This window comes from Lepisosteus oculatus, chromosome 1 (assembly GCF_040954835.1).
Source record: "Lepisosteus oculatus isolate fLepOcu1 chromosome 1, fLepOcu1.hap2, whole genome shotgun sequence".
NCBI lineage: Eukaryota > Metazoa > Chordata > Actinopteri > Semionotiformes > Lepisosteidae > Lepisosteus > Lepisosteus oculatus.
Window position 1 is genome coordinate 40,524,991 of NC_090696.1, and position 24,737 is coordinate 40,549,727.

Consider the following 24,737-nt stretch of genomic DNA (forward strand, 5'->3'; position numbering starts at 1 on the left):
CAGAGATAAAATGATTAAAATGTAATGCAAACAAGCCCACAATACTGCATAACGGCAAGAAGAATATCAATTAATCTGCATTCGAATAGAAGTGTGTTTTGAAAACAACTGAAACAAACCTTGTATGTCATGCATAATATCAATCCCTTGGGGCAATTTAAGAGAAACAATCAAAGTATGCAAACAGGCCAGTGTTTGTGACTATAGATTCTGCATCACAAATATATGACCCAAACTGACCCATCTGGAGAGAGTGCACCACACTAAATAGAAGATATAAAATGAAAACCTCTAGACTAAAAAAAAAACAGACCCCAGGGAAATAATATTTTCATACGATATTCTAAAAAGAATGATAAAAACGATCTCCAGAGTTGTTGTTTTTTTCAGACAGCTCAGAGCAGAAACAGAAAGGCCCGAATATAAAATAAAAAGGAAACAGATTAAAGATCAGTAAGGGGCACTGTCTTACACACAATGCCACATACAATGTATTATGCAGACTGAAGAAGCTGTGGTGAGTTCGGTGTCGATTATTAAGAATGATTACACTATATAGAATTCCTAAGATTTTTAATAAGAAATATTGTAAAGCTCTTTTATAAAGGTGTCCACATACATCAAATAATTTACGCCATGTGACTCATTTGGTAACGTATAGGACACACCATTACAGAACGCAAACAAACCAATTGCATTAAAATGATGAAAACCAATACAGCGTTTTCACTTCATCAAAGAAAACGATTTAAGATTGTGCTAATAGAGACGTTGGAAATATGGATCATACATTTAAACAAATGGCAACTTTAAAATAATTCTATTGGCTTTACTTATCGTCCGTTAATTCCGGATTTAATTAAGATACAAGTTGCTTTAGAGCACGTTCTGTGAAGCGTAATGTTTGCGGTGTAGATACGGTTGCTGTACAGTATTGTAGGGCTGTAGGTTATTCTGTGGTTGTAGAATAAGCCCTCCCACTCCTGGCTTGCCTGTACGGGTGAGGGAGTGAGCAAAGCAGGAAGGAAGGCAAGGCATTGAATGCTAAAAAGGGGAGTTAATGTTCAAGCAGTGCTTAAGGTGGGGGGGTTCAACATCAAGCAATGGAGAGGTACAATTAACCTGATATGTGCCAAATCACAGTTTACGTTGATCGTCATACTCATCATCGGCACTGCCATCTTCATCTTTTTTACTAAGTGAGATGTATCAAGTCTGCATGGGATCCTAATACTGACAATGGAGATTGAAAATATCGTGGCCAACACTGTGCTACTGAAAGCCAGGGAAGGTAAGCAACACTCGGAAAAAAATAGGGGGTGAAAAAAGCCATAACCATAACAAAGGCTTGTCTGTGTTGTTCGTGGTTTGTATATGTTCTACGCAGTGCTTTTCGTTCGTATTTTTCCTAATGTAAATACCTGCCGATCCCTAAACGGAGCAAATACAGTTTGATTTGTTTCCTTTTTATTTTTTATTCTTGAATGAAATGCATGATTGCACAAATCTAAGATCGATATTGGTATTGCGATAGAGGTACCGTACATTAAACAGAATTCATCGATAAATCGCGTTTTATCTGTGTTGTAACATGGGATCATAATACAGCGCAAGATGTTTCATAGCTTGATATTATTGCATTCAGAGCGAATCTCGTATCTAAAATTCGATACTGATATGTTTAATACGAAAGCGCAAAATATCCATTGTTAATGCCAAAATAGTGAAAATGACATTTTCTATTGCATTTCAGAGGTTTTGCCGATATCCTAAGCTGACATGCTCTTTTTCAAATGTTAAAGCACAACATGTCATTATTTGACGCAGAACAGCTAGTATTTTATGGCTCTGCCATTTGAAAAGAACTTGCAGACTTGACCTGTGTTTTTTTGAGGTGGCAGTTTAAGGTTTGCACCAAGGCCTTTTAAAGATTAAGGGAGGCGAAATTGCCTATACCCCAGCTACGTGATCTTTACCTGGGAACGAAGCCCAACTGTAGCCCCAGGCTTCTCGTCCTCTAACATATAGAAAAAAAAGGATATACATTTATACTAATGCGTACTCTCTCACACACACAATATCTATATACAGTCCATTAAATAGATCCATAAATGCCAAAACTGTTGAATACTGATGCTTTGTTACATTTTAAGGGCGCACAGCTCTCAATGGTTACATGTAATCTAGCACTATAGGGTGATTTGAGGTGGGGGGCGCTCGTTTAAAGTATATGTTGGAATATTTTTATGTTACATTTTGTAATGGGAATTAATTAGCAGTCATGAATTGGTCACGAAATATTTTCTTCTGAGTGTTATTCCAGTTTTTGACGTCAGGAGAAAACGGTTTGAAGAACTGCAACTTAAGGGTTCTTTAAAAAATATTTTTTAGATATTTACATTAAAAAAGTAATTAATCTTTTACTAATAGATTTTCAAATTTAGAAAGTACATTGGTTAAAATTCATATCTATTTATTGATGTTAAATACTCTAGAAAGTATAACCCAGCCTTGTATTTAATTCTGACATTAATGTCAATTTCCATATGAGTAGGGGGAAAAGAAGACGAATATTGGGGACTGTCTGATAAAAGAAGTCTCACTCGTTTCAGTTATTTTTCAGCATTTTGAAAGAAGACGAATTCATTTAGTTATCTACGTTCCTTTTAGTGACCTCTACAAGATAGCAACAGTCCTGAGACATAGAGAAGTTTTCTTGAGTGAAGACAAGTTTATTTTAGAGATCGTGCTTTTCTAAAGTAGCGGACTGGCTGGAGAGTTTGACTAAGTATTTTATAAACAGCAATAGTACAGTGTGTATTAAGAAAAGATAAACAAAAAGTGAGCAAATATGTTTTAGTTCTAGTCATATCGTGGATGTACCGAGATCATTACGTGTTACAACTGGGAGTTAGTAAGTCCTAAATACTATACGGTTCAGTTGTTAATTATTTTTGCAAAGGTTAATTTTTTGTAGGTTTTGGCGTGGACTATGCACACTTTTAAATAAATCAATATTTGTATACCAATACGTGAAGAGCAGAGTGAAATGAAACACGAAACACTGAATTCATTGATTTTATTTTCCGGGTAGACTTGGGACGTTTCACTGCAGAATGTTAATTGGTGTGAACACAAATTTAGCGGATGATTTTCAATTATTTGTTTTTAGAATAGAAATACGAATAGTTTTTGTTTATTTTCTGTGATCAGTGTGCAGTGCCTTTCCTTGTTATGTGTTGAACAAAATTTAAAAAGTAATCGCACTTAACCTATACCGAAACAGCTTACTCAGATCCCCTGTAGCTACTTAGTTTTAGGTCCTCAGAGCCATCACATAGCAATAGTGCAGTTGAATGGGAGGATACTTTTTGTTGTACTCAAAACATCTGCTAGCCTTCATGTGAGCAGTAGGAAAATGAATAGAAACTGTAGTCCGTCCCTTTATTTGACAAGTGTAAGACAAACCATTGAGAGATGCTACAGGTGGTAGTACGTTTTTTGTTGCTTGAATTAGATAAGTAAATCAGTTGATTCCTCGAAAAGTAAAGTTTGGCACACTGACCCTTCTGCCTGAGATATTTGTTATGAATAGTAAATTACTAGTAATGTAAATTTCCGGCATGTGCATATGTTTAGTAATGCTTGTTTTTGTCGGGAAAATACAACAAAACAACATCTAATCTAATTGTGCATTCGATCCCTAAACATTTAGCTGTAGTCCTGACCAGCTCAATAGATGCACAAGTTGATTGAAAACATCTGTTAATAAAGCCATGGTCCATAGTACTGTCAGAGTATGACCGAAGTAGATTTTTTTTGGCTATTCCTTTTGCCTTTTGGAAAGAAGGAATGAGCTTTGCACTCTGTGATGTTGGGATACAACCCTGGTTCCTGAGAAAGCCCTAGGAAGTGGGTTTACTGGGGTTGTTTTCCTGGGATCTGATCCTGAGGATACAATAGATGAGCTCTTTGGGGTTCATGTGTGTTTCCACAACTTTGCCAAATAAGACTAGAATGTTGTGCCCAAACCTGACCATCAGCACAGAGAGTAAATTTACTCTTTGTACACAGGCACATGATTGACAGCAGTGTCTCTTTTTAAACATTTATTGTGTACATTACAGAGAATTACAGGAGAAACACATGTGTGAAAGAATTTGAGATGGAGCAGAAAGTCACCGCATTGTGTTCTAATATAAATACAGTCTGCGATTAAAGAATGTGACTTACTTTAGTCTTTTATTCAAGGTAAAGTTTTTTTGATTATGCAGTGCTGTGTTTATACTGGATTGTCCTTCCTCAAAAGCATTTTGTGTTTTGAAATTTGGCAATTTGAAATAATTTGATGTTTTGATTGGAATTCACTGAGAAAAGAATGTAGTCCCATGAACGTAGTTAACAGATTTCTCGAGACCAATCATAATAAACTTTTTTTCTTCTGTAAGGCAAGTTTTCATATTACTTATGATTGGGTGTGTTTACATCTGCAAGAGACAGCGATGAAGATGTTGAGGGGAAGTGGTTATTCTACAGTTGAAATGTTTACCACTCCGAGATAAGTCTTGGGCGGAGTGCTTTCTCAGTGTGTTAATATAACAGAGTGCTGTGCCCAACAGATTTCTGAACATCCTCTGTGTGATGATGCTCTGTCTTACATTTCATAATGTACAGTATGGTACTCAATGGTACATCAGGGCTGCAGAAATGAATAATTATTTGCATTTACATGTTAGTAACTGTTATATAGTTTAGTCTAATGTAGCACAAGAATTGAAAAGTCGTTTGTAAATGATTTGAAAATAAAATAGTGAAGAAATATATCTGAATGGAATGCACTCTAACTGTGATCTGACACAAAACTAGACTTTATCATTCACATTACTTATTTTAAAAGTGTCATGAAATGTTGTTTTGTGTTTATGAAGCAATTCTAGAAGGACACGCCGAGGAATTAGCACAATATCTTTGCATGAGGAGAAGCCAACAATTCCAATCCCCTTGGAAGTCCAAATCCTTTGGACTTTTTTCACCATCAGATCAAAGGAACTCCTAATATAGTATTATAATTTCTGTTTATTTTGCATGCAGATGATGTATCATGACACATACAGAAGCAAACTTTGCTGAAACCGAAGAGAACAATGTAATTTGGAATGTTTAATTCTAATTCAGTATTTTAATTCACACTGCAGATTCTACAAGTGTCCCAAGTCTTCACTAACCATTTTCACAAAATTCATTCTCAAGTTTCTTTTAGTATTTGCATTGTTTTACTTGCTTGCGTCTGTGAAATTGCTCTACTTTCTTTAGTCATTCTGAAGACGCATTTTTTTTATGGCTCTTGTCCGTTTATGTGTTATGAATGTATTCCTGACATCTGGAAGTGTTTCTGGTGACCTTAAAACTACCATCTCTCCTTTCTTAATTAATCTTGACAGTCATATACTTTTCAATTATCTTTCGATTGCTGAGTTGCATTTTTTAAAAGGTTGTGAAACATTTGTTTGCTCCCTGTCTGTTGGCACATCTAGATGCTAATACCGATTATGTAGTGTTCAGCATTTTCAGAGTTTATTTTACAATGACATATTGTACCTCACTTCAAATGCAATTAGTAACCATTGCATGTTCACTAGATCCCAACGGGACGGCATAGTGGTGCAGTGGTTAGTATTAATGCCTTGCAGCTCTGGGCCCTGGGTTCAATTCTGCATAAATGGGGGTTCAGATAATTTTATAGTACAACTTGTTCTGTATTATTGTGGATTTACTATTAAATATAAAGATTCCTGTACTTTAGTTCCTTTGATGCAGTGTTTCTGTTTGACTGCTTGGAGGCCTGGGCTTTCAATATTGGTCAAGGTGAATTTAACTCTGTTCCTCAAGCCATGCTTAGTCTGTTTCTGTTTGGGGGTTTGCTCTGCCTGTATTGCCAAGTTAGCACAAGTGGAGTTAATACAATTCAATACATACAATACAAATGAACAAGTAATAGGTTTATTCCATGCTGAAAAGAGAGGAAAGAAAACATAACGTTTCGGCCGCGGAGCCTTCTTCAGGTGTGAGAAAGACAGGGCAGTAAGCAAAGGTAATGGAGAAGGAGAACAAAAGCTGGGAGAGAGGAGGAGTAAGGGGTGGGAGCAGGGGACAGACAGAGTGGTCAATCAGGTAGTGTGAAGACAGGATAGGTGAATAGAGGTGTGAAATGAAACCTACAATGAATAAAGAGAATTTAGAAGAAAATTAGTCTGTCGCTGAGAGAAGGGGAAAGGTGTGATCCTAGTTGCAGGATAATTTTAGTTTCAGTAGTCTTTCTGATGTGGGAGTTAGGAAAACCAGCTTTGAGAACACAGACAGAGAGATTAGTGTGATCATGGCCATTAGAGGTGAAATGAGAAACAAAAGGCTCGGAGAAATCTTTAATCTTCACAGCCCTAACATGTTCTCTGAAACGGTCTCTTGAGTCTCCTTCCTGTTTCCCCTAGATGGCTGGGCATTTACTGCAAGAAATACAGTAAATAAGGTTGCTGGGGGTACAAGATGTCATCTGAGTGATCCGGAATTGTCCTGAGGGGCCTTGAATGAGTGTGGTGTTAGATAATTACTTGCATGTGGTAGAGCAAGTTCTGTTGCAAGGGAAAGTGCCTGGTGTGGATGGTTGCTGAGGGCGGTCACGGGAGCTGTGAACAAGAAGGTAACGCAGATTAGGTGGTCCGCAATATGAGATGATGGGGTGGTCAGAAAAGAGGGCCCCAGTGGAGGGATCACCCTGTAGGTAGGGCTGGGCGATATGGCCAAAAACATTATCACGAAAAAAAAATTAATATCAGTCGATAATAAATGTCAAATCATTATTTCTTTCAAGTTTAAAGGCAGATTTTTTTCTCCTGAGTGAAAGTTGAAGAAACCAGACAGTTAATTGGTAAATTAAACAACTCTTTATTTTAAGAACACAACAAACACTTGCCAAACAGAAGAAACATTTAACAAATCTGTTGCTCGGTCTGCAACACACACGCGCACTCGTGTAGTATTTTGTGCGCATGCGCATATCATGCGCAAAGCATAAACATATATATTAAGCATTTATCAAACTTTTGTTAAAATTATATTGAGGGAAATTATATCGCAATAATTATCGTTATCGAATTATCGCCCAGCTCTACCTTTAGGATTGAATAGTTGTCGTTAAAAGTTGTCGATAGAAAGTGTGTTGGGGTAGTGGGGAATCACCAAAGGAATGTGGTTGTTAGGGCGGGAGTTCCTGCTCGGGTTGATGGTCCAAGGGGTGTTTTTGGCTCGGGCAAGGGTCCTGTCAATAACACTGCTAGGGTATCCTCTGTTGATAAAGTACTAGAGTAGATAAAAGAGTACATTTTGAGGGCTTGGTTCTGGAAATCGATGTCGTTTCTGCAGAGTCTTAGTAGCCAAATGAACTGGTGAAGTGAGCTATACAGGAGATAGTTGTGTGAATCAGTGGGTTTATAATAGACCAAAGTAGAGAGTCGGGGTAGTTAATGGAAAAATTGATGTCTAGAAACGGAAGAGTAGTGAAAGATATGTTAACTGTATGTTTGAGGGACAGGTGGAAGTTGGTGAAGTGATGCAGAAAGTGTTCAAGCTGGTCGTTAGAGCATGTGTCAGCACCGACGCAGTCATCAATGTATCGCTTGTAGAGGTCTGGGACATAGCCAGTGTAGGAAATGAAGAAGAGTTCTTCTACCCAGCCGACAAAAATATTGGCATAGCTGGGTCCCATTCTGGTGCCCATGGTGACTCCACTAACTTGTTGGTAAAATAGGTTATTGAATGAGAATGCAATTCAGTGTGAGAACCAATTCTGCAAACAAAACACAAAAAGTAATTAAATAGATAAGTTAGATAAATAACAGTGGGGTCTGATAGAATGACATTGAGATGTGCATGTTATCAAAATCTAGAATGCAAAAGTTGTGAGCATAGTTTCATACAGCTACATGTCAGCAAATAAGTTACAGAGTAATTGCATCTTTGATATTCTTTTCAAGTTGGAACAAGTGTATTTTGAGTGTAGTGTATCTCTGAATTGAGTTAGAAGTAGGGTTAGAATAGGCATTAACTGTTAACTCTAATTATTATTATTACTATTGAAATGACCTAAATAAAGGTGTTTTAGTTGTAGGTTGGATGTACAATAGTTCCAAACTTTATCAGCTTAATTTGTCGTTGTTGGTTGACCTAATGCTAAATCTACAGTATCGCCAACACAAATCCACCTCAATATTTCACGATAAGAACAAATACCAGAATTAATAATAATAATTTGTCAACAGTAAAAATAACTTTAATGGAACTTTCTAAGGAGAACTATAACTCTTATTAAACAATTTGACACCTTGTCCAAGTTCCGTCTGAGGCTATAAATTCATCGGATTCATAGATTTACCTGGCATATTTAAATTAATCATCGAGAAGAGCTTTAATGTTTAAAACCTTTTTTGATTGATTTAAGTTTATATATTATCTATATTATATATATGATAATATATTTATATATTATCAAAGACCAAAACCCACCTCTAAGTCTCTAAACTTCAATCTTTGCTTCTTAAACCTAATTGAAATAATGGTGGTGAGACCATCCATTGAACAATACCTTGTAGTTACGTATGTAATTGTACCTTGAAATTGGAGTACATTTAATCATTGCCCAGAACAGTTATTCCTAGACTAACAAAGTTTGATCAATGCTTGTTGGGGTTCAAAATGATTTTAGAAATGGGGCCAATGCCTAAGTGGTTCTCCTAGCTTAACATGGCTTTTGCCCAGTGGTATGTTCTTGAAAGGTTGATGCAACTCACCTGCACAGCCTGGGAAACCATCAGTAGTCAGGTAAGAGAACTAAAAAAATGATAAGCTTAGAGAAACATAGGTGCTGTTAGTACAGAGAGCAAACACGTGATATGGTCTGGTTAGGACTAAGCAGCATTTTGAACGCATTTAAATGATTTCTAGCACTGCTGTAGATTTCCGACAGTCAGAACTTGGGCATTTTCTCTTTCTACTGTGTTAGCCAATTTCTCTCACAGCGCACATACCCACACTTCTTGAACTGACCTCTGTTGTATATCTTTGCCCTGTAAATGACATGCAAGCATAACATGTGAATAAAGGATAAAAACTGAAGGCACTAACCACTATCTAGTCTTAATAAAGCAGTCATAATAATGAGTCAATTTCAAACATCTGCCCTATTTGCTTTATTTCTTGTGGGAAATTTGTGTCCGACTAACAACCTTTCACCTTATAGGGAATTTTTCTAGAATGCCCCTATCGTGTTAGTGTGGAAATATCTGTACTTTGAATTACTTAAGTGCTAATTGTTGTAGAGTTGTGCGTTTGGTTTAGTTGACATCTTGAAGTTTCAGACTGAAAAGCAGGTTGATCAGTCATTTAATATTATATCAGAAGTTCCAATTCTTTCAAAGGTTCCAATTCTTCCAGAGCACACCTACCATGATAGGATAGTACAATTCTGTGAAAACGTATTCTCCTTTTCTTCAGATTTTTGAATTTCTGCATATTTTCACCACTGAATGTTATCAAAGCATCATGTGGATCCTAGCAGTGTATTAAGGGAGTGAACAAATAATACCACAGTTTGGTGCTTGTTTAATTTATTTCTTAAAGTCATCCAGCAATCGAGGATCCAAAAATCGATTTGGGCCAGCCCTGCTTTATATAAAAACTCACAGTCTTCAGCTCTTATCGTCATAGTGAAGTTCTTACCACACTGAATCTAGAAGCACGTCATGTACCAGTCAAAATAATTCCTGAAAACCCCAGGAAAGAGTCATTGGTGCCTAACAGACTGGAAGAGGTTACAAAACCATTCCTGAAACCACTTCAGCAGTGTGGAGTGTTGGTTGAGTCTCCGGACTTGTAGCTGGAAGATTGTGGATTTTGATCTCAGGTGGGACACTATTGGTGTACTGTGAACTATATTTCATATATATCTTTGAGTAAGGCTCCACACTTAGATTGCTTCAATAAAATCTCCAGTTTTATAAATGGACACAAATATAGGTTGTTGAACTTTTTTTTAAAAGCTCACAGTCAAACAATTAAATATTAATGAAAAAAGTGCACACATTTTTATCATTTAATATTTATCTGTGAACAACGTGCTTTATTGTGAAATTACAGGGGTAGTGCACAGCATTTGTAACACAGCCAATTTAAAAGAACCTGTGATGTACAAACGTTACAGTGCATGAGGCAAGCAATCATTTCCTGTTTTTGAAAAAACAGAATTCAATGTGACCTTGTTGTTTTACGATTCAGAAAATTGCTGTTTTAAAAACTTCCCCATATTTTTTAGATTAGATTTAGATTAGTAAAAGAATTACTAACATTCTGTCATCTCCTGTCCAAGCTTGAATCCAATTTTTTTTTGTTAACATGTGGAAGAAATTTTTAAAGTACTATTACTAACTTTTATTTATTACTCGGGATTACTCTGTTGATAATAAATGTCGAAAAAAGACAACTGTGCCTTGAAATGATTTTGCTCTATATACTTGTTTTCTTGTCATTTATTTACTTGTGCTAAATTATAAGCACGTACAAATGCTTGGTGTTTGTATGTGCTCTCCGTGTTCGCATAGGTTACCTCTGTGTGCTCTGGTTTCCTCCCACAATCTGAAGACGTACTGATAGGTTAATTGGCAAAGGACTGGTATCCTGTCCAGAGAGTTTCCTGCCTTGCACCTTTCGATTGCTGGGATAGGCTCCTCCTCTACCCTGTATTTGCTAATGTGGGTACAAAATGAATGGGTGCATGTTTTACCTTTTTTGATGGGAGAAGCAGAAAGGCTGCAAATAGTTAATTTCAGACCCCAAATATTGTGAATCAAGAGAACCATGTGAAACTCTGTGGTCAGTCAGCAGCTCTTTTCTGTTAGGTGAGGGAAGAGCAAAGGTGTCAATGTGAAAAAGTTCAACAAGTAACAGTTCAACGCGGCTTCCACCAGTAAGATTTGACTGTAGTATCTTAGAAATAGCCATGTATCCAAAATTGATGCTCACAAGGAAGAGTAATCTGAAAAGAATGTGAATGTGGTTTTGAGATATTTAGTTTGGATAACACAACATATAGTAAATGTTGTGATTATGCACACAAAAAGCATTAACCATGAAAAGAACAAAAAGCAAGATAAGAATGTACACTGATTGCTTGAAAGTCAATTTTTCAAGTCAAGTTTCTAGTGATTAGCTGCTTTAAATTTCCCAGAAAAGTGAAAAATCAAGAGATTGTCTTCAGAGCCTAGTATTATGGGAAGGGTTGTTTTTAAAAAGGGGTTTCTGCAGTACAGGGCAGTGGTTCCCAACCTTAGTCCTGTGGGGCGCTGCATCTTCTGGCTTTCATTGTAACCACGCTGCTCATAGCTGGTGCTGTCATCTTCTTGCTTGGTTAGACTTCTGTTTCCCTATTTCTGCATTATGCAATCCCACCTCAGCCTGCTTCCCCTTATTTACAATTGATCAATTGATGATGAAGAGATATAAGATGGAGTGGCAATGTATGAAATAATATTTGTTTTCCTGTTGCAGTGAACTATTTGGGTACCTTTTATCTCACTCACCTGAATGAAGTCATTTCTGTAACTCTTAAAACACTTGATACCAATTACCAGTCCAGACAAACCTTTTAAGACCTGAAGGCAAATTCAGAAATATTCTTCAAATGGAAAATAGACATTAACTTGCCTGTGATTAGGGCCTCAGCTAGAGCAAAAGCTAGCAGGACACAAGGGTCCTTCAGAACTAGTTGACAGCCACTGGTTTAGGAAGCTGTCTTCAATGCTGTATGAACATTTCATCTTCAGGAGGTGGTGAACGTGTGTTCCCAGTTTATTCTGCTACGTTGTTATAGTCAATAATCATTTTGACATAACAAAATCAGTTCTGCCAGTATAATTGTACGAAGCATGAATTTAGAGTGAAAAGTGCCCCAAACGGACAGATGATTGCTGCTCAGTAACATCTACTTGTGGTGGAGGGGAGTCCCCATTACCTGTAAAGCGCTTTGAGTGGAGTGTCCAGAAAAGCACTATATAAGTGTAAGCAATTATTATTATTATTATTATTATAAGTGTAAGCAATTATTATTATTATTATAAGAAGCATTAAAATGGAAGATTAGGGGGCAAGTGGGTGGCCAAACAGGTGAAGGAACATGCACTGAGCGCTGGATGAACTCAGTGATCCTGACTTGGCCAGTTCAAACCTAGGTCAGGCCAGACTGTGACGGAGATTACATTTCACATTTGGCTCAGCATCACTAGACAGTGGGCTGGAGATTAGTTGGCTCCTATTGGATCCCAACAAATCAATGGCACTTGGGATCTCTGGTCACCTGCTGGCTCCCAGTGCCATCAGTGAGGTCAAATGTATAACTCCATTAGCAGGAAAGTCAGAGAGGCCTGCCTGCACTCCCTCTTTATCAGTTCAGTTGAGTGTCATATGCACAAGTGCAATGAAATGCGTATTTGTATTTGCTCCGATGCAAAGAATACAAAGACATTAAGGAAACACCAAAAACATAAACACAGAACAGCAGCAGAAACAACAACAAGTTAAATAACATACATCTTAGAAATACCGTCCTTCGGATGAGACATAAAACTGAGGTCCTGACTCTCTGTGGTCATTAAAAATCCCAGGGCGCTTCTCGAAAAGAGTAGGGGTGTAACCCCGACATCCTGGCCAAATTTCCCATTGGCCCTTACCAATCATGGCCTCCTAATAATCCCCATCTATGAATTGTCTACATTACTCTGCTCTCCTCCCCACTGATATCTGATGTGTGGTGAGCGTTCTGGCGCACTGTGGCTGCCGTCGCATCATCCAGGTGGATGCTGCACATTGGTGGTGGTGGAGGGGAGTCCCCATTACCTCAAAGCGCTTTGAGTGGAGTGTCCAGAAAAGCGCTATATAAGTGTAAGCAATTATTAATTATTAATTATTAGTAGTAAACCCCATCAGTGTTAGTAGGAGTAGAGTTCAGTAATCTGACAGTTTGTGGGAAGAAACTGTCTCTGAATCTGGAAGTTTGTGCCTTTATGCTACTGTAACGCTTACCAGAGGGAAGGGGGGCGAAAAATGAGAAACCAGGATGACTGGTGTCCTTAGCGATACTTCCAGCCTTCCTGAGACAGCGAGTTGTCAAAATGTGTACAATAGAGGGGAGCTGTACTCCAATGAAGGACTGGACTGATCTGATCACCTCCTGTAATACCTTCCAGTCAGACAACAAGCTGCTGCCGAACCACACTGTAATACCACACGTGAGCACACTCTCAATAGCACACCTGTAAAATGTCTTTTAAGGACAGTTGAAGATAGACCAAATTCTTTCAACTGTTACCCGGTAGGTACAGTATAAGGGTCATCAGTGTAAGCCGAGATGTTAAGGGTGACAAAGTGAGTAAATGCTAGTTACCATGCTAGCTCTAAGCAAGGCAAAGTTCATAATTGTCCCTGTTCTTCCATTCTTTATGCCGGTCCCATAATTCAGCTGTTTGATTTTGTTTGCGAGGTTGTACTGTTTTCATTTGGACAGTGTTGTAAATTAGAAGTTGCGTTTTCCACCCAGAATCTTCTCTGCCTGCCTACAGTTATCAGGGTTGTAACTTACTCGCCGTCTGGATCAGCTCCCTTCTTCTCCACACATGTGGAAAAGGCTTTAGTCCCATCCTGCTGTGAACGGCTGTGGCGGTTTAGATAACAGTTGTCGGTGGTTGAACTTATCAAACTGAACCTTCTTTTTCCTTTCTCTGTCGCTTCATGTCTTGATCCTGCACTCCGGTCTGACTACAGAGTCCGACTGTTGACAAATTGGTATTTTTTCTGTGGGACAGAAGCGTAGCGGGAATCAGTGTCGTGTTTCTTAGGAATTCCGTTGTGTATGTGCTGTCCTCTGTGCAGTTAGCTTGTCCCGCAGGTGTGAGATCTTTTGTTTAGCTTTCCTTCTATAAATTTGCATGTCATTTACAGGATCCCTAAACATTTAAATAAAGGAATACTTCCTGTTGTTTCCTACATTTAACCATTTCACTCCAAAACAGGTATTTCTCGGATGGCCTTGTGTTATAAATATATATTATCTTTACTAGGAACTGCTAGATTCTGTTTGTGTTAGTTTATAATACACTGTTAAAGTCAAAGTCACCATCAAAGGTCAAAGCTGAACAGTTCTCAGAGGTCAAAATATTTTTTGTAAATATTTTTTCAGAGTATTTTGGCTGTTGATTGTGAAGGAATGAAATTAGTTGTAATAAAAACACATCTCATATGGTAAGCCATTTATTTAAGAGCCCCAAGTTACTTGTATTTAGAAAATCTGTTGACTCTCCCTCAAACCAAACACAAAAGCAGAGGCCATTACAGTCTGACATGACTATAGTTAGACCCTTGTATGAACATAGACGAGCTATTTGTTTTCTAATGCATCACAGTTGTTTGTTGACATTGTGAGAAATTGTGTTCATGCTTAGAATGATTTATATAAAATCATGAACTCATTGTAGAATTTCGTATATTTTTCTAAACGGGCAGCATTTTGTTCTCTTATATCAGAACCCAGTAAGTAATAAGTCTAGTAAGTAATAGATTTGGGTATGTGTTTAAATGTGATAAAAGTAAGATATTTAGTTTCGTACTAAATTCAACGGACACCCTGAAAAATTAGTTACTACAAAGATATCCATAAATTCTTTCTTCATACATTCATTATACAGTATTTCTTATGGTAGTGCATGAGTTTGGCATGCTACCTTTTTGGATTCAGTCTGCATTTTTTAGTCACAAGTGCATTACAAAAGTTTCATGCCTGAAATAATTTCCTTTGGTTTGCCACATGTGATATATAGTAGTATTAGAAATCGTAATAAGCACTTTCAATCTTCAAAGAGTAGATTAAAAAGAGATTGCCAATAAAAAATGAATAGTTTTTGTTTGAAAAGATTTCACTGCAAATAATGTGGTAACAATCCCTTTAACCTGAGTAAAACATGGCTTAAGTACTGCTCATTGTGCTCGCACAATACACGCTGTAGGTGTTTACACACTGACTGCAATCATTATGCATCTTTACATTATGTTGTGTATTGTGCATGGGTTACTTCACTAACATTATTATCAGGATATCATACAGAAGCAGAATTTCTCTGTGATTTGTGGAAAAACACAGTAGGTAGTTCCCAGAGAGTTACCACATTTGTTGCTTGTCAGATGTCTTTTAACTTGCTGTGAAAATGCTGTGAATTTGCCATGTACTGTGATTTAGAATTTAAAGAGTGACTGAAAACACAACTATCTGTTAATGAAATGTACCCAGACTATACCATTATTGTTATATAATTAAAAACAAATGTACTGACCAGACAAGTGTTTGAGTGGCTAAGTGAAAGATTTGCATAGTATTGAAAAATCCTTTGCTGCTTTTTAACAGTTTTCATTTTTTCCCCTTTTTTTTTTGCTTTCAATTTTTGACCTCTGAGCTATTTTAGTGATTGTGGGTTGTTTTCAGGTTGTCAGCTGTCTGCCATCCACTGCCATTCAGGGAATGTGGCTTTATCTTGGTTTGTTTGCCACAGACTGCTGGGTGCTGTCTGTCAGTCATGTTCATTGTTTTTTTTCTGGTCCTGTTAAAACAAACTGTGTCTTAGGAGGAAGTTCACAGTTCCTATGTTACTCCTGTTAGACTGGTGAACACTTAGTATTGTTTTTTCTTGTGGCCCCTTAGACTGCAAATCAATTCCTATTTTCATGTGAAAGTCGTACTGTATTATAATGCAGATGGTTCTATCACCGTTATATATCAAACATGAATCATCGCATAACAGTTTAAACGCTCATACTGGCCTTTAGTACTTGGAAATTTAAGATAAACAGTACCGCCTTGTCTAATAAAAAAAAAAAAGAATTTCAAGCACTGTGTGAACACCATAGTTCTTTTCGGATGCTTTAAATTGGGTCCTCTCTAAGCATGTGATCTGCATTACATCTTCTTGTTTGCTGGGGGTTTTCATCATATGATGCAGATTTGATATCACATGTAGTGCTGTAACCACAGGAAGTGGGTCTGAAAACAGTGGCTTTTGTCTAGATGTTCTGTCCAATTGCGAAATGCCATTTGGAATGTAAAATGCAGGGTGTGTGGCGTGTTGCACTGATGGTATAGGTAATGGCAAACTGCAGCACCTGCGGTGTATGAGAAAGTTTTGCCTCGAGCTGAACAGTGTGATGATTTGAGTGGATTGTCCAGAAAAGCGCTATTTAGGTGTATGCAGTTCTTCTTCTTATTATGATTTGTTTGGCTCTCCCCCCACCTCAATCTCATTATCTTGTTTGGCTCTCCCCTACCTCAATCTCATTATCTATACATTAAATATGGATATGGCAACATGGTGGTGCAGTGGTTAGCTTTGCTGCCTCGCAGGACAGGGGCCCTGGGTTCAGTTTCAAGACAGCTATATGCGTGGAGTTTGCATGTTTTCCCCATATTCAGTTGGGATTCATCTGTGTACTCTGGTTTCCACCCACAGTCCACAGACATATTGGTAGGTAAATTGGCTTCTGGGAGAATTGGCCTTGCTGTGTGTATGTGTCTGTGCTTACGTGCGTGTCTTCCCTACGATGGACCGGCATCATGTCCAGGGTCTATTCTGCCTTGAGCCAATTGCATGCCAGGATAGGCTCCAGCTCCCCTGCGACCCTGTATTGGATAAAGCAGTTTGAAAATGGATGGATGGAAAAATGGATATTTAATATATGGATATAATATCTCTAACTGCTGTGTGCTTACACCCAAGTGGGAGTGTTTGCAGTACTGCTTTCTCTTGTTCTCTTGCTCTTCATGCTGGGTCAGAGACTTCTGGTAAAAAAATGGCTGGCGCTAAAACAGTTCAGAGACACCACTGAAAATCTCGACATGCTTGTGAAACCAGACCACATGGCATGTCTGTAGATGAGCTAGATCTCTGTAGGCCTTGTACAAATATGGATTCATCTGCAAACTACATTATGTCTGAAGTCTTCATGTTTTATTAAATAGGAATGGAAAAACAAAGTAATTTGGTATACATAAAGAAACATGATAGTGACATTTGTTTCTTTCTCTGGTCATTAGTGTCGTATTTTTCAGAATCAAGTGCTCCCCTGTGAGCTGTTGTACGCAGGTTGAGATCAAGTCCATTGGAAACAATTTGTCATGTGTAATCCTGAGGAAACCATAACGTTAAGAAATTGTCATATTAAGAATAATGGAACCCAGGTTTCAGAGCTTTTGGTGGTTTGTTCACCTTTGACACTGAATTTTCCTCATCAACATGACAATAATTTTGTTAGCCAGAAACAAAACAAATCTATGACCCTGTTGTCAAAGTTTAAACTTTGTTTGGACGTGAAAATCTGAACTCTTCAACTCAGCATTTGTATAAGTGCTAATTAAAAGAGGAAAAAATGATGGAAAGAAAATTAACTACCTTATAGGAAATTGCCTTACATGCAATGCAATTTAGAGCTATTGTAGATTATGTGTTGTAGAACAGAGCTGTACAAAGAGAAGACAAAGGTTGTCCAAATATTTGTGAAGATGGTGATCTCTGCCATGCTACAGTATAGTTATTCTTTTGGTTCTCAGAAGCTAGAAAACCCAGTAAAAATGTGTGGAAATAAGGAAAAACAACACACAAAGATATTTGAGAACTCAGAGTGTAAACTACTGCCAGTTACAGTATTGTTACAGTACAGTTTCTTATCTTCTTGTTATGTTGTGCTATAGGTGAACAACCCATACTGAAATATTTTTCAAATGACTTTAAAAAAAGCTTAATTTGCAGGAGTTCAATAATAATACGGCAGACACAACTGCTTGCTATATCATTAAAGTAGGTCCATTTCATAAGATCTTTTACATTTTGCTGGCTGCTTTGTTTTAACCCATTCTTACTGTGGTACATATCTCTTGTAAAATATTAGGAATCTTGAATTAGAGAAAAGGATTTACAAGGATCAGTCCAAATAATCTTTTGAATCAGCTTTCAACGTTAACCTTAAAAAAAAGAATCTAACCTTTATGTTGAAATATTCGGCTTTATAAATAACTGTATAATCTAGGGATTATAGTTGGTTAGGCTAGTTTTTAAAATTACTGCTCATTTCCAGGGTTCTAGGTGTATTAACTGTCCATTACTCTTGAGACTTCTTCTGGTGCCATCATCTTTTAAAGTTTTCTGCATGAACATCTTGGATTTGGGGCAACCAACCTATGGTTTGCACTGGGCAACTTGTTTCACGTTCCTCCCTGTGTGGCAGCTGCACAATTCAGGAGCCACAATTCTCTTTGCCATTGTCCTGTTGTGTTTTTCTTGCTTTGCCATTGTGCTTTCAAACTTGATCTGTTTTGATGGCTGAAGGTCGGCGAGGTTTGTAGAAGGTTGTGAAAGCGTGGAGATCGTGACAGAACATGAAGCCGTTCCTCCAATATCCCCCTTTTGGTGCCATTGTATCCAGGAGCTTGATCAGGCAGTTCTTCCAATAACTGGTTCTGTTTGCTCACTTGACAGACTGATGAATGAACTGGTAAATGTGGATCCTTCTTCTTTATCTTGTAATTATAAATAATTACAAATGTCTCGGTTTCTTTGCTTGTGACATTTATCTTTCTGGAGCTCTGTATTAAATGTTTTTTATATGAAATGCATGTTTCTTATTATTTAATTTTTTTTTTTCCGGGTGTCAATATGCCTGTTTTGCCTGCAATATTTTGAAGTAGCTCAGATTGAATCTCAGCCATCTTTTCCCCTTGCTGGAAGCTGACAACATAAGGAGCGTGCCGTTTTGCGTCCTGGAAGCGATATGGGTTTCTTACTTTTCCCTTATAATATGATGTTGTATCTGCCCTTTAACTAATGAGACGAGGACCAGAGGTAATTTACCTATTGATGCTTTTATGGTTGGATGAGATGCACTTACTGTATATGATCCAGTCTGTTCATATAGTCAGCCACTCATACTGCCTATCAGTTGGTACCTTGTCTTGCCAGTGTGCTTTCTCTCACTGGGGTTTCAGCTGCTACTGTGTTTACAATGTCACAGGGCTGATACACTTCTGTCCAACACTAGGGAGTAACCTTTAAACCACTTCCTAGCTTCAAAAGCTATTCATATCAGGCGCCTACAGCATCATATCCTCAGGAAAGTGGTTATGAAAAATTGCTGAGAACCACAGCACCGCACTGGAAATACAAAGGGGCTCTCTTTCCTTATTTGGTGAGATTCTCCCCACCCATTAAAAGACAACCAGTGCAATGGATTGTGAAAACCCATATAAAATAGACTGAATACAAATATAGATAAAAAGGGTAATCTACTGATATACGTGGGACTATTATTAACAAAGAACGTATCCGTGGCGGCCAGGTCATAAACTCAGGAGTTTAGGATTTAACCCTTTGCACCTCTCTTTCAGAAGCAGATACATAAAGTTCTGAAAAGCTGTTGACCACGCAGTCAAGTTGTAACTGATCTGGTGCTGTGTGCTTTTCAATGTATGAAAACCTCACTAGTAAAAAAAGCAGAAAACTGAACCTCTTATTAGTATTTTGGTGGTAAGATAGGCAGAATTATTGTGTATTAACCATACGTGTTAAAGGGGAATTTATTACATCAGAATAGCGATGTGTATTCAGTGCAATTTACATAGCCAAACACTTTCTGCAGAACAAGCTCCTGAAATTAGTGTGTGAAGATTTAACTGCAAAATGTGACTGAATTTTCTATAAAATATATCAGCTGAATCCTATATAATTCTCACTAGGATTCTCCAGGATCACTGGTCCCATCTTTCCCCCTAGTTACTTTTCAGTTGGTTCACAAGTGCTATCATATTCGCATTATTTCACCTGGTATCTTGTATACTTCATCAAGATACCAGGTAACTTTTCACTTATCGCCAGTTACTTGAGCATTTGTATTTTGCTCCATGATGTCCTGCTTCTCCTATTCTTCATTCTGTCTTACTTAATCAGCAGGCACTCCTGCTTTTCTGGTTGATCCATTACACCCAGTTTATTATACCTTTTAATTTAACTCTTTGATTATAACCAGGTACTAGAGCTCTGTGACACCCTTCAGCTGAACTCTTCATTAATCACCGGGCACTAGAGCTTTCATCTTCACTCCATGACTCCCAGTCAAAGTCTGTTCTTCACTAATCACCACTCACTTCAACAGCACCAATCACTGGATTATTTACCTCATCTAACTCATCGCCCAATTCTCAACCTGCACATCAATAAACACTTGAACACAACTCTTCTCTTGTACGCTTCATCAAGCACTAGATCTTTACTAATAACCTAACAACCACCTTCTTCTAACCAAAACCTGTGTCCCTGACTCAGCAGCCGCCAGTTTGTTCTTGTATCTCACACACTCCGACACCTGACTTGTCTTCTGATATTAAAGCACAAGGAGTATTCAGGACTCAACCAGAGTCTGCTAGACTCTTTTCTCACTCAACTCTGGGAAGAAAGCTGCTATGTTGTCAAGTGATGCCCAGCTCCTCCGGATCCCACCCAACACGTCCAGCCGTCTCTGGTTCAGCAGGCAAACTCTGTTCCTCTGCAGCGCACTTTTTCTTTTTTGAATCTGGCAAACAAACTACCAAATGACTGCCTGTTCAGCACCTGCGACAGACCTCAGTACAGACCTTAGCTATATTTTCTCAAAGATTCATTCCTCCCACAGGCCTGTAAGCCGGCCCAATCAATCACTAAACAGAACTCTTGTCTACAGCTCTCCTTGTAGCCCTCTTCTCTCTAGCCAGTCTCATAAACCTCGCAAATAGCCCAGAGGGGTCGCCAATTACACAAAAAAGCTCCATCCCACCATTTCCCTTCCCCCGTTGGAACTCCGCCTGAGTGCCAACTATTCATTCAGACCAGCTGTGCTTTATTCTTCTGGTTCAGCCAATGAAGGTAGCCATCTTGGCTCAGGGACCCTCTGCTGGGTGGCATTTTGAGCCAAGATGGTGGCTGTCTTGAGCCATCTCACAATTTACCATTTGGCCTTAGGATTGTACAAATATAAATTATTATTTTCATGAGACCTGAGACATTTGAATCTCTAACTAATATTCCATGTCATGCTATTTAATTTTTACTAATTGTGTGCCTTCTGTAAAAAAATAACAAGCTCTTGTTTGAGTCTTGTGAGCTCTTGCCCTCCTAGAATTTAGCTTTGTTCTCCTTCATTGAGTAGAACTGTGTAAGGACCCGTGCGAAAGTTTTAATAGTCAAAGATAAATATGACTTAAAATATGCTGTTATTGGACCATGCCTGCTCCTTGACCACTCTGAGCATGATTGTAACAATTGGGGTTAAATTCTAACAATGTGAAATGTAAAATCACAATTATTCTAATGCTGGGGTTGTGAATAGTTGGTTTATGAAAATTAATCTGTTTTTTTTACCACATGCCACAGTCTGCCCTACACTCTGAAATTCACATTCAGTTCATCTGTCTTTTATTTTTTAATTCCCTGTTTTTTCCTAAATTAATTTACTGCAAATGCATTAGCTCTTTAAGAGGAAGTTATATCGTATTAGCTCATTTATCCCCAGCAGTAAAGTTTCAGTAATATCATTTTGTAGTGTGAAGTCATTTTGTGCTATTGTCATACAGTAATACAATATAGTTCACTAGGAATACAAGAGCAGTTCTTCTGGAGGACGGTATTGAAATCTTTTTGCTCATTATCATTCATCAGACACTCCCAGGTGGTCGACACTGATTTTTTGGGCCTCCAGTGACACTCAGAGGTTGGTATCCTGTTCATTAGATGGCAATATTTGACCTTTACCAAGGTGCTCTTGTTCCAATTATTCTCATAAGCAATCTTATATCCAAACAGTTGTTATGGTCTCTCAAGCAAGGGTGAGGGTTTGAAACTTCCTTCAGGGACGCAAACATAAACAACAGAGGCCTGAAATCTCACCAAAGTGACCTTCTCATCCACTAGTACAACAGAACCCTCTCAAACGGGAGTAGGGAAGAGGCCACCCACCATTGCTAAAAGTGTGGTGGCAAGACCGACATCTATCTGACATGGGTGGCTCTCTGGCTAAGGATCTGCACCTGTGGCTGGAAGGTTGCTGGTTCAAATATACGACAGGGGTGTCGTATGAATGGCTGACCCTGCGCTCTGACCCCAAGCTTCTCTCCTTGTCTGTGTGTCTCATGGAGAGCAAGCTGGGGTATGCGTAAAGACAAATTCCTAATGCAAGAAATTGTATATGACCAAAAAAGTGATCTCTTATCTAGTCGGTGCCCTCGTTCAGGTTCTGTCTTTTTCAGCTTCTTTACCAAAACACAGTGATCCTTCCCTCTTACTGCCACACTGGAACTCTGAACACAACTCTCACCTTCACCCTCCTGGCAGGGTGACTAGGGTATTCCAGCCTGGCTCCTGGCTAGCCCTTACCCTGCTCCTGGTGATGTTCCCTGGATCCTTGGCATGGACTGGTTTTCGTTTGGAGTTTGGCCTCATACCTGTTAAACACGGGAGATCCTGCCAGGAGCCCGTGGCTCCGGATGACATAGCTCTGGAGTTCACTGGAACACACATGCCCCTCTATTACAGCAAGGTAACAATCCTCGGAAGGAAGGAACCAAGCCCTCTAAATGATCAGTAATATTGCTGAGGTGATTTATTTGGTTAGATATTGTTTTAAACTGCAGCCCTTTAGGAAATGTTAAGCTCCTGCCATTTTCTCTCTCGTATCAGTGGCACTGTTCCAATCAGTGATCTGATGCAGCTGTTAAACGTTTAGTGACGTCTTGCCTTCATCACACTGATGAGTAAACCTCATTTTAGGGCATAGTTAAATTAGAAGTTTCCTTCCTTCTGATTGTTCGCCCTGTGATGTTGCTCCCCCTCTAACCTCATTTTGATGCCTTTCATAACCTCGAAAAAGAAAAGGTTGCTTGTAACCAACAGCTAAAATAGTTGTGTTGTGGATTCTGTGCATCCTTTTTCTCTTTCCCTGTAGTTCCTAGAACACTTCTTTGGCTAAATTTATCTTCCAGCAATGGAAATATTTGTTTCAATAGTAGAACTCATTGTTCGAGTTAATTGAAAGTTGAGGATGGGAACTCTGGAAATTTTTTGTTCTTTTGTGTTGTACTTTTGATCCTTAGATTGTAGCTAACTTTGTTTACGCTCCATCAGTGTGTATTTGACTTTCCAGTTTTCTTGATGTCTTTTTCTTGCTCTTTTCAGTTTTATGTTTGTGTCCCCTTCGGAACATAATAGTCTTCGAACCCAAGACTAAAATTAATATAGGTAATAGAAAACATTTTCACTCCTTTCCCGGAAGAACTTATAACTTGGCAGTTGCAAAAATACATTACAAATGTCTCTTTTTTGAGAATCTGCAATTCAACACCCTTTTCCTGTTCCCTGGCAAGTAATGTACGCAGAAAGAGCTTACAGACCTCACTCGAATTTGCATAGAAGCTTCACGTAAGCATAGAGCTTACGTGTAAGGGACAGCAGGAACCTGTGTGAAAAGGTATTCACAGTGTTCAGGTGTTCAGTATGTATTGTCTTATACATACCTTAAGGTATTTTGGAAGAGCAGTACTTGCTTTCTGAACTGAGAGAAATAATTAAAGTTAATGAAAGATGGTCTTGTTTGCTTCTGATTCACAATTGTTTCTTCAAAGTCAGGATTGTCATTGTCTGGAGCTATTATTCTTTTTGTTTCATTAGGTTCACCTTTCAGTTTAAAAACAGAATGCATTGTATTTCGTGCCTATTGTCATGAGGATATTTGGAGATGTATTTCGTGTGCAGTATTTTATCAAATATGAGATATAAAAACTGAACACCATATTTTCTGAACCCTACTCTGTGAGAATTGCTAATGATAGTTCTGGTTGCTTATCCAGAATTTGTTACTGTACTTCAGTCATTTATGAACGTGGCTTATGATATTCCATTGTATGAAAGAGCTCTTTAGGAGTTTTGTTTTTATGTTTTATGTGCTTGTTTTGGATAGGTAAAGAGTGGACCTACTTAAAAACAGCACATGTAATTCTGCCTGTGGCGATACCTTCCATCCCCACTAGCAGGAAATCTCAAGTCAATGTACCATTTCATATACTGACCAAAACCAGCCCTAGCTAGGACTCAAGTCAGCAAACACCTGGTTGCACGCCTCCTAACCTCATTCTTCATGTACATGCGTAAAGTAAGTTATAAACGCAATAACCTTTCCTAAGTGCACTGATTCTTCAGCATTAGGTGTACATTGCAGTAATAAATTTGAAAGCTAAACCAGTGGGTTTTGTTGGACCAGCATAAAATATCTAATTAAAATCTGTTATACTGAAACACGGTCCCACCCATCAACTTTCATTGTCACGGGTTGTTGAAGATTCCAGAAAGTTCCAGAGTTGAGAATTGATTCTCATACAAATGAGAGCTGCTTTATGTTTGCTTATGTTACTTGTAGTTTCCCCAACTCGCTTACCACTGTTGATAATGGCCTATGGCTGTTTTGTGCCACCGCAGTAACAGGTTTGCAATGGTAGGTGTGTTAGCAGGTAGTAAAGGTCTCAGACATATTTACAATATGTTTCTGCACTGAACTATTCTGCTCCTCTGCAAGTTTGTATTTCA

General features: G+C 38.3%; 1 protein-coding gene across 1 annotated transcript in view; it reads left to right on the forward strand.

The window, feature by feature from the left end:
* The first annotated feature begins 998 nt into the window (after positions 1–998).
* Positions 999–24,737, forward strand: part of LOC102696762 (G protein-coupled receptor kinase 6) — a 100,696-nt gene continuing 76,957 nt past the window's right edge. Inside the window, exon 1 of the mRNA XM_015345036.2 lies at positions 999–1,291. Coding sequence (XP_015200522.1) covers positions 1,240–1,291 — 52 coding nt within the window. The 5' untranslated portion in view covers positions 999–1,239. The remainder of the gene's footprint in view (positions 1,292–24,737) is intronic.